We start from the raw sequence: 10693 nt of genomic DNA, 5'->3' as shown, positions 1-10693 counted from the left end.
ACCCTGGACCACAAAACCAGTCATAAGGGTCAATTTTTTCGGAAAATCAAAATATTGAGAAAATCACCTTTAAAGTTGTCCAAATGAAGTCCTTAGCAATGCATAATACTTATCAAAATGTAAGTTTTTATATATTTATGGTAGGAAATTTAAAAAATATCTTCATGGAACATGATCTTTACTTAATATCCTAATGACTTTTTGGCATAAAAGAAAAATCTAGAATTTTGACCCATACAATATATTTTTGGCTATTGCTACAAATATACCCGTGCTACTTAAGACTGGTTTTGTGGTCCAGGATCTATTTTTTTTAGATTTGATTTTTGGCATTTTTGCCTTTATTCTGACAGGACAATAGTAATGACAGGAAGCAAAGTGGGATAAAACAGAGAGGGTCCACAGGCCGGGATTCGAACACGGGACACCCGTAGTGCAACGGCGCTATATGTAGGCACTGATAGCCTTGTGGGCAGCACGCCGATATATAGCACCATTGCACTATTAATTCCTTTTAAAAGAGAATCTTATTGACCCCAATCTATTGAACGCAAGTTTATATTCAATACAGAAATTTAAATATAGACATTTCCAGTCCTGGAAAGCACATTTTTAAAATTCTCTCATATTACCAGGTTTTCCATGAGAACCTGAACACTGTCGAGTAAACATGTAATGATACACACAACACTTCAACCTCCTCACCTTGGCATGTTTTATTTCCAGCTCAGTCATCTCGATCAAGTTCTTACGGAAGGCTACTACACGCCTCGCCTTGAAGCTGGTGAGCTCTACAAACACAAGAAATCAAAACTGATAATTAAACCACTTTGATGATTTTTTCAACATTTCTTTGTAATTGACCGTCTTACCAGGCACAATGGTAATAGTTCACAGATAGCTCCTTGCAGGATTTAAACCTACAATCTTTTGACTACCAGCCCAGATCTATAATCACCATCTTAACTCTTCATATACTATAAACTCAGATCATCAGAGTAATTCATCAAGGTTATTAGACAGTTAAATAAAATTAAGTTTTGATTGTACAACACCTTTCTTGCCAGACTCGGAGAGCTTGTCAAACTTCTGCAGACACTGCTTCTGGTTTTCCTCAGCCTGTGCGATGTCCTTACCCTTCAGACGAGCCTTGTCAAGAGCTTTATTGGAGTTCTCGTTATCTGCAAGTGCCCGTGCACGTCTATACAACAGGTCCTGATGGAAGGAAAAGGAATGTGTTATTGCTCAACCTATAATCAGGATAAATCGACTGTTAGTGAACAATGACCCAGGGTGTTCAAAATTTTGTTGCTGTTAGAACCAGTCATGTGCACTTGAAAATAATGTACGTTTCATTGACTGGTAAAAAAATCTAGGCAGCTGGTAAAACCGGGGAATTCAAGGTGGGCAAAAATGTGAATTTTCCACTCTACAATGACCCCATTCTGGAAATAACTATAAAATATAAAATCTAATACATTTGGTTGAATTATACAATCCAGTGCTTGTAACCAATGTAGTGTTACACAACTGAAATAACACAAACAGGAAGGTGTCACCTTGGCAGCCTGGATGTCCCTTGTGTAGTATCTCAACAATTCTGTCAGCTTGAGCTCCTGATCTGATGCCACCCTGTCCTCCAATTTCTGCAAAACACACACACTTATGGTCCTATGAAAGTAAATAAAAATTAGGTTGGTAAGATAGATCCTATACAGATACTCACTCTAAGCTTTTCAAACACTTCAGCATATTTTTCTAAGTGCCTGGAAGGAGAAAAAAAGATTTAGTAAAAAAACTGTTGTTTAAAATTACTGTTGTTTGAAATTTTTCTGACTTACATGTTTAAATGTGTCGATTTATATATATTTAAATATATATATATATATATAAATTTTTTTATATTTTTTATGTTTTAATTGTTCATCATTGAGCCATAAAAGACATTAAAAAATACACATACACTGCAAAAAAAAGTCACCGTCTAGATGTAAATAAGCAAATATGTGATTAATATGTTTCTGGCATGTTGTATGTTTGGCAACAATTCTTTTAATCCTAACTGATGCAGTGTGTAGCTTTTTATTTCTCAAACTATCAAGTTGGAAGATGTACCCGTGTACATATTCCATGATGATAATGTCAAGATTCACCAGGTTCAAATTGTGAAAGATTTCATTTGACCTTCAGATTTGGTAATACTATGCTTTTGTTGTGGTATTGTTTTGACAACGTTATGCATCACAACATTATTTCCATCAAGAGTCATCAGCACATCCCAAAAACTTTCAGTGATTGCCAATTCATACGTGAAAATGATTCCTCATGCTCACAGAACCCCTATTTCACAATTTGTGCCCAATGAATCTAGACATTGTCATCCTGTAATATGGACATGGGTACGTCTTCCAACATGGTTGATTGAGAAATAAAAAGCTACACACTGCATCAGTTAGGGTTAAAAGAATTGTTGCCAAACATACAACATGCCAGAAACATATTAATCACTGCAATAATAATCAGATCCTTGACTCTTTATTATTGCCAACGTTTTTTGGCCAGACAGTGTATAACAGTACTGACTGTTAACAACTACTAACTACACTAAGGAGCTTGTTTCACTTGCCTATCAATTAAGTATGCCCTTTAACGAATCATACATTTATTACTGTCCTTCGCTAAATGGTGTTTTTACTGCAAACAATATGAAATATAATATATTTCTCACTTTTTAAAGGCAGTGTTGTTGTCTGCAGCAGTGCTGTTCAGAGCCCCAGAAATGTGGTTATAATCATCAGCAACATCTTAGAAAAGAAAGACAATCTTTTTGTGAATAAGAATGTCTCTTAGCATTAACAAAAAGCCAAAATACTTGTAGCCAGTTGATTCATTTGGATGAAATGGTCTCACTTTTGTGTGAACGCGTCATTTTCTCAGCCTTAGCAGAGGCATCTTTGATTTTACTGGAATAATCCAACAGAAAAGTCTTCTCCTGTTCAAAAAACTCATCAACCTCCTGCAAAAAGAAAGTTAAAAAACGGACATATCATGACATGAGACAGAACACTGCTGCCTTGTGTTGATATCAATAAAAACACACCCACAGAGAGTTGATTGGCATACTGACCTTGACTCCTGAGATGAGGACCTCATCAGCACTCTTTACCATGTTCTTAAAGAACCCTCCAAACATTTCCTTGGCATTTTTCCTCCTCACGCTGAGCTAAACAACAAATGAGAAGAGGATTACAGAGTCAAGCACAATATGAACCGATCAGAAGGCAGAACCATAGTGCGCACTCTTTATCGCCACTGCCTGAGATCCAAGGAGGTCACTTGTCTTTGTTATCAGTATAACTGACACTTAGTGCAATACAAGACTTATGGGTTTTGGCTGAGTTTAAAGAGACTTTTTCCTATATGTATATATATTTATATCAGCAAAAACAGTTGTCCAGTCAGAGACCGTTTTTGCACTGAACTAAGCAAGAAGTGGCCCTCAGAGTAATATCCTCTCATCTCCTCCCTCTATATCTTCTGCACTCATCCTCCGCTCTCTCTCTCTCCATTTGTGTATAAACTGCCAACATTGCAGCGTCGCAGGAAATAAGCAGTGCCAACAGTCCCTCTCACTGTCTCTCTGTTTCCTGGTCTGGGAAGAATAGGACTGGCCAAGACAAAATGGAAGACTCACATCCTGGTCGTATTCCAGGAATATCTGGAAGTTTCTGTCCTTTCTGAAGATGGGGTGGGAGGAGAGTCTCTGAAGAAAAACTTCATGAACCTGCACAGTCTTCTTAAAAACAGCAAGATATTCCCTGAAAGGATACAATGTTTTAAATATATACTTTTAAATGTCAGTAATGCCACAAGGATGTGCAAAAAAATAGTAAAAATATAAAAATATAATTTAGAATTAAACTCACGCCTCAAGTTCCTGCTTCATTTTGGCATATTCCTCCTTTGTCATGCTCGATTCCCCCTCTCCCAATTTATGCATCTTCTCCCGGGGACCCTCAAAGTCAGGTTTTGGTGGGGCAGGAGGAATCTAAGGAATATGGTAAATGCAAGACATTTAGCTATTCCAACAGTCTACAATGCAGACTGATGGTCAGTAGAGAAACTTTGTGGTTTTCATGTTGGCCGACAGAATGCCTGTTGCTGATGATGAGCTTTCATAAATCTAGACAATATGAATATGGATTTTAACTTACAATGAGGCCAGCATATTCCTCAGTCTCCACGATTGTGTCATGAAGCCAGATGAATTCTTCATGCTGTCGTGGCACAGAAAATTCCGGCTTCTGAAAGGAACTAAGCGTGGTCTGAGAGGAAGTGAAGAGCAAATCGACACCATGAGTCAAAGATATACTGTCCTCCACTACTACAGATCACGGTAAGTTACACTGTGAAATACATGAATGTGTGCAAGTAACTGACTTATTTGAATGATTATAAATATGATCTGTTGTCTCACCTTGGTGTGGACGGTAAATTTGACTTTGTCACGTTCACAGAGTGCATCAGGGATATCAATTACGAGAGATGCATCGTTGTTCAAGTCGACTGACACAGAGCGCACCTATATAAAAACATGATTTGTTGAAAACTTAATCATCTTGTGACAAATCAAGAAGAGAGCTTCAAACAAAGACTGAGAACTATAACGTTAGTCATGTCATGTAGAGTCCGTCTTTTGAACAGTCTCGGTGGAAAAAAATGCTAAAATATTTTATTCTGCTGTCTATGCTTATAAACTCACGAACTCTGTTCAAAAACCATGTTAGCAAAGAAAACTTATTCAGTCACCTATCCCACACACCGTAACAGTAGTTTGGAAAAGAGTTCAGAAAAAGAGAAATTTCCTCAAATCATTTCTGCAGAAAAGAGAATACCAAGTACAATACAACTACAAAACTAATACAACTAACGTATTGGCCAATATCACTACAGTATAACTACACTGGCAACTAGCTAAAACAATATAATTATTGTTAGACAGACAGACAGACAGACAGATAGATACGACGACTATTTTAAAACGGTTTTGTAGTTATTATTGAGGAACAGCTAGTAAAGAGTTAATGCTATGAGTGAGTGTGACAATCGTACGATTACTCACTATAAAGTGCAAACAGAGCTGGGCGGTTAGTATGCAACCTGCTTAAAACATCAAATAATATGCTTTATCTTTACACTAGAGAGATGTGACAGCACTTACCTTCTCCTTGTCACTGTCCTCTGAGATAGATGTCATGTTCAGAAAATCTTTCGCTTATTTTATCGTCTCTGGGTTGTACATTAAACTGTACTTTTAACTTTTCAACAGCTCGCTGCTTTTCACTCGCCACTTTCGCCTGTCACTGTTCACATCCGGCTCGAATATTTTTCTGGCAGCACGTCAAAATAAAAGTCTTTAAAACTTAAATTGGTTGAATTGTTGACAAAACCCCGTGAAAAGAGAGAAAATCTTATTACATACCTAGTTTGCAAATCTGTAAAAGTAGTTAACGACTATATTAACAATATGTTATGACGTTTGAGAAGCTGTTGTGTACAGTTGCTTAACGTTTTGACCACCAGGTGGTAGTAACGTGTTGAAAAGCTTCGAGTGATTTCAATACAATTGTTTTATTTGGAAATGTGAGCCTATATACATATTTATACATATCTTATGTGTTGGCTGTCAATAAAAATCTAGGATATTTTTAAAGTCTATACCAAAAAGTTGCATTGTGGGAAATGGTGTTTTATGGTAACGTGTTAAACCTACTTTCGATGCAGTTCGAACTACAATTCCCATAATTCCCCCAGTAGATCCAGTTCAAATTGCGCTCCATTTGAAACACCGGAATGCAACAACCTCACGATGGCTAATCCACTCCAAAACTTTTTTTTATAAAACGTTTATTTATTTTGATTGATCTGTCCGTTTTCCAAAGCATGCGCAGATAGCCGCAACAATTACTACAGAAACGGGATAAGAACATCACGTATGGCGATCACAATGCAAGTATTGAAGCTGGTTATACAATGCAAGTGTGTGAGATCAATGGGCTTCCCCTCTGGTCAGTTCTCGCGTGTGGATAACTTTTCAACCAGCTGTCAATGGCGAGCACGCAAAAAGGTCAGTCAGAACAGCACAGTGGACACAGAGCGGTACTCATCTCTGGTGCGAGAGGTGTTGTCGTCAAAAACCAGCTCCCAGACTCCTGAAAGCATCGAGGATGAGGACTGTCAGCTGTACGGACCTATAAAAAGATCATCCAGACCGCCTTCACAACATCCCAAAGTACCTAAAAACCTGCATCCACTGTTAAATGATGCCAAGGGTCAGTCGGGTCAGTCGGAGTATGTGCCGGGACCTTTGGCTCGTATAGCATTTAAGAGAGACTCTAATAAGACATCTATACCCAGTGTGACCCGAATCCTTCAGAAGACCATGCCGCCTGACCAAGCCTTTTACCTGGAAAGGTGGAAGAGAAGGATGATTGCTGAACTCGGAGAGGAAGGGTTTCGAGAATACAGCTTGAGTAAGAATATACATTTTTTTTCATTATTGCTTTTTTAAAAGAATAACACCTTCTAATTCATCTGTGTGATGTTTTAGATATTTTCAGACTAGGAAAGCTGTTCCATGCTGCCATTGAGGACACTTTCACACAGGAAACCTCTTCTAAGGAGGACCATGAGTGTCCAGCAGAGGTGTCCGGACATATAGAGAGTGTATCTAATGTGTTGAACGATATAACAGGAGCGAGAGCTATTGAGAGTGTTGTGCATCATTCTGCATTACGGTACCTTGGCATTGTAGATTGCGTTGCTGAATATAGGTGAGATTCATTTTGTTAATTTATAATCACCATGCACTTTTTTTTTGAATGTATAGCCTATGAATGTGTGTATACACACACACACACACACACATCATGGTCATGTTGAATTTTCATACAGAGGTTCACTGTGTGTCATTGACTGGAAGACCTCAGAGAAGCCTAAGCCCTTCCTTCGCCACACTTACGACAATCCATTACAAGTAGCTGCGTACATAGGAGCTTTGAACAGTGACCACAACTACAACTACCAGGTAAACATCACTACAACACATTTTACACCTGGTATTAAGATCCGAAGTCTATACAAAAACTACTGTACAAATGTTTAGGGTCAGTAAGAGAAATTAATACTTTTATTCAGCAAGTATGCATTAAATTGATCAAATGTTAAAGAAAATACATTTCTAATGTTATGAAATAATAATAAACACAGTCCTTTTGAAAATTGTTTATCAAAGAGTCCTGAAAAAAAAAATCTATCCCAGTTTCCACAGAAATATGAAGCAGCACAACTGTTTTCAGTTTTAATAATAATTAGAAATGTTTATTGGGCACCAAATCAGCATATTAGAATGATTTCTGAAGGATCATGTGACACTGAAGACTGGAGTAATGGCTGCTGAAAATTCAGCTTTGCTATCACAAGACTAAATGACATTTCAAAAATATATTACAATAAATATAGTTCTTTAAAATTGTAATAATATTTGACACATTTACTGTATTTTTAAATCTTACCGACCCCAAATTTTTGAATGGTAATGTGTATAGCCATGAAATGGCTGGGCCGTTTATAAGTGGTCACGTGTTAATATCTGGTGGATACATTTTTGTCTGACCATTTGTGTACGGATCTTCTGTGATGGATTGTAATACTAGGTATTACAAATGGATTGTTGGAGTTTTCTTTTCTTCTCTAGCTTGCTTCCTAATCTACCTGCCAAATACACCAGTCATTCTATATTATGATTATTATTAGCTGCTTGACAAATTGCTTTTGTTCCTCTTTTGTAGGTTGCTTTGGATAAAAGCATCTGCTAAATGCATACATGTATTCTTCATTGAAGTCTTCCATCTTATGTAATTTATGTACAGGTAGAAAACGGCTTAATTGTGGTGGCCTACAAAGATGGATCACCCGCACATGCTCACTTCCTGAACTCAGAGCAGATTATGCCATTCTGGGAGAAATGGCTGCTTCGACTAGAAGAATATGCAGAAAAATAAGATGCCTTTAACTAGTATAACAAATCTAGCTGATGCTACACAATGTGTTGCTCAACTAAATATTTTATATTTGATACAAAAAATAAACAGTTGTTTTACACATTTTATTCATGGATTTTTTTTAATTAATCAATTATTTTTGTTGTTGATGGTGGCCTTGTGGACGTTTTTAAAAGTAAAAAAAAAAAAAGAAACGATTGTACATAACTCTATATAGCATCTCAGACAGAAGCTAAACAACTGTGATTGGCTGCTCTGATGGGACCCAATTAAAAATCATTAAAGACGAACCAGGCTGCCCTATAATCCGGTTCTTCTGTGAAACCCAGGCTTGTGAAGAGGCTGTAGGATAAATGGTTCTCTTCCTCTATAAAACAGTACACTGGATAACCCTGAGAGTGGAGTCTCTTTGACATAATGGTGACCAGTGCTTTTGCATAGCCTTTTCCTCTGTGTTCTGGAAGTGTGTACAGCATTCCCAGTGCACAGGAAGCATAAGTTAAAATCCATGCTACCGGCTGATCATCTGAGTCCAGGACACAACAAGAGGGGAAGTTCAAAATCATATTCTTAATCATTAGTTTGCTGTCTTCACAGCCAAACTTCCAGCTACGGTTGACTAGCTCAACATGAGACTCATTGAGAGAAGACAACTTCAGTGATGAACTGTGGGGAAAAGAAAAAAAAAGTCAAAACAATCAAATAAACAACTTTTTTTTAATGAAATGAATGTACTGCATTTTCTTACATATTTAGTATTTTGAGAATATTTCATAGTATTAGACAATATTCACCTCTAAATTATGTGCAATTTATTTCTACATAATACAAATATTTAAAAATATTGTCTGGTTGCTTAGAGTATTTTCAGATGCAATTTTATTAGGTTTTGCATTATCAAAGACTACTTTATCGTGGCTTTTTTTGTAGACTGTACCCCAAAAATTGGTTATTTTTAAAACCATTTACCATTATGTAGTTATGTCCACTATTGTTTTTTCAGACAACAAGCACAGCAAAAAATTCAAAATGTAAAAGACATAAAAAGACCACCAGGGGGTTAAAAGGTAAATACAATGATGATGACAACTAAACAGCCATTTACAAGTTTCAGTTACAGTGCTTGTAGTCAGTGACATATTACTGCAATGTAGCATGGCTTAAACTATGACCTGTCATAAAATGGTGTCTGAAGTGTGACGTTAATGATTACAGTTCATATACTTCACCTATCAACGTGTAAGAGTTTTGATGGATCTCGAAGAACCAACATGTAGCACACAGCTTCTTTCTTCATAGGTACACCTCTGTTTATTGCCACGGCTTCCAGCATCTTCTCATGATGAAGCTCAGCGGCTTAAGACAGTTTAAAAAGGAACAGGTGTTTGAGGCCTTAAAGATTTTCAGAGATTCATACTAATGTTAAAATAAAGACAAAAGGGAGATGCAAGTACCCAAGCAAATAAACATCTTCCAATCAATGACATCTGAATGTGCCAGCAGGTCTCTGAGGTAGACATCGTTTTTTGAAAACACAGTCAAGTCTTTGAAAAGGTCTCCCTTCTAAAATTAAATAAATAAAGGAATGGATTGTTGAATCTCTCATAAATCACTGTGAAACATTCAACTAAGCATTTATATTTCGCAATATTCCTGATAGCCTACCTCACGGAATTCTGGTTTAATAAGTAAAACTCTGAACTCTGGCCACTGGTCAACAAGCACACTAACAGGATCAGCTCTCTGTACATTCCTGTTGAGTTGGACAATAAATCCATATACCTGTATATTCAGGACAGAAAAAAGACCATGTATTAAATGTTTGGGAAAACGCCTACAGAACATTAAAGCGCCACAAATAATGACTTACTGCTATCAGTGACAGTTAATTAGCGTGTAGATCAATCTATGAATTTTAACAGGAACAAACATGACCATTGCAAAGTGAGCTGCTTTATTAGCTCAATAAACGCTTTCAAACCTGCAGCGACTGTGGAAAGTAGTTTTTAAGATCTACTTCCAGGGTCTTCAGATCCTCTGTAGTCAGCTGACGCATTGCGAGGTGTCCCGCCAGCAGCGTGTCTACTGTTTGCTGGCGGTGCTTGTAAAAGGCACTTAAGAACAGACCCAGTACGTAGAAAGGTAGGCAGGGATTGCGGGTTAGGTTATGTAACAGTTCAAGTTGAAGTCCTCATGCATTCATTCCTATAGTCTGTACGTCTGGAATGTAGCGCCCCCAAGAAGAATCGTTTCCGGGACCTTTATTTATTTACTCTTTAAGCAATATTTATTTAAAATAGGTATATGATTAAAACATCTGTAAATGAGAGACACCAGAAAAGTTTTTTTTTTTTAACGTCAAAGTAAATATTCTGCAGATAAAAGTTATAATACGAAGAGTTCAGATGCAGAAGCCTCAAGTACCGTTCGAAAATTTCTTCTAAAATTAGCATTTTTCTCAGGCTCATATATTTATGTTCAGTTATTTCACTTTAATGGCAATGAAAACAACCTATTTACTTAAAGTGAAAGTACTGAACCCACACATAGGATAAAACTGCTCATTTTAGAAGAAATACACACACAAACACACATATATATATATATATATATATACATACAGGTGCATC

The 10693-nt window shown here is 37.0% G+C and overlaps 3 protein-coding genes across 3 annotated transcripts in view; 1 reads left to right on the top strand and 2 right to left on the bottom strand.

The window, feature by feature from the left end:
- snx5 (sorting nexin 5) overlaps positions 1 to 5372 on the bottom strand; it is an 8454-nt gene extending 3082 nt beyond the window's left edge. The window contains exons 1-12 of the mRNA XM_016442376.1: positions 5222 to 5372; positions 4478 to 4582; positions 4215 to 4325; positions 3927 to 4048; positions 3695 to 3818; positions 3128 to 3223; positions 2911 to 3016; positions 2729 to 2804; positions 1727 to 1766; positions 1560 to 1646; positions 1056 to 1215; positions 706 to 791 (exon numbers count right to left, since the gene is read on the bottom strand). Of these exons, the coding sequence (XP_016297862.1) occupies positions 706 to 791; positions 1056 to 1215; positions 1560 to 1646; positions 1727 to 1766; positions 2729 to 2804; positions 2911 to 3016; positions 3128 to 3223; positions 3695 to 3818; positions 3927 to 4048; positions 4215 to 4325; positions 4478 to 4582; positions 5222 to 5257 (1149 nt within the window). The 5' untranslated portion in view covers positions 5258 to 5372. The remainder of the gene's footprint in view (positions 1 to 705; positions 792 to 1055; positions 1216 to 1559; positions 1647 to 1726; positions 1767 to 2728; positions 2805 to 2910; positions 3017 to 3127; positions 3224 to 3694; positions 3819 to 3926; positions 4049 to 4214; positions 4326 to 4477; positions 4583 to 5221) is intronic.
- A 403-nt stretch (positions 5373 to 5775) lies between these two features.
- LOC107654997 (mitochondrial genome maintenance exonuclease 1-like) lies at positions 5776 to 8112 on the top strand. The gene is made up of 4 exons (XM_016442380.1): positions 5776 to 6533; positions 6611 to 6833; positions 6955 to 7087; positions 7932 to 8112. The coding sequence occupies exons 1-4, from the start codon at positions 5996 to 5998 to the stop codon at positions 8061 to 8063; spliced, it is 1026 nt and encodes a 341-aa protein (XP_016297866.1). The 5' UTR covers positions 5776 to 5995; the 3' UTR covers positions 8064 to 8112.
- Positions 8113 to 8213: 101 nt separating this feature from the next.
- Positions 8214 to 10299, bottom strand: LOC107654998 (glycine N-acyltransferase-like protein). Its single transcript, XM_016442381.1, has 6 exons — positions 10166 to 10299; positions 10045 to 10134; positions 9729 to 9845; positions 9518 to 9626; positions 9293 to 9419; positions 8214 to 8729 (listed from the first exon to the last, which is right to left on the bottom strand). Exons 2-6 carry the CDS (start codon positions 10117 to 10119, stop codon positions 8333 to 8335), a joined length of 825 nt encoding a protein of 274 aa, XP_016297867.1. The 5' UTR covers positions 10120 to 10134; positions 10166 to 10299; the 3' UTR covers positions 8214 to 8332.
- Between the last annotated feature and the right edge of the window lie 394 nt (positions 10300 to 10693).

This window comes from Sinocyclocheilus anshuiensis, unplaced genomic scaffold (genome assembly GCF_001515605.1).
Source record: "Sinocyclocheilus anshuiensis isolate Anshui unplaced genomic scaffold, SAMN03320099.WGS_v1.1 scaffold487, whole genome shotgun sequence".
Taxonomy (NCBI): Eukaryota; Metazoa; Chordata; class Actinopteri; order Cypriniformes; family Cyprinidae; genus Sinocyclocheilus; species Sinocyclocheilus anshuiensis.
The sequence above is the reverse complement of the archived record's forward strand: the minus strand, read 5'-3'. Positions and strand labels throughout refer to the sequence as shown.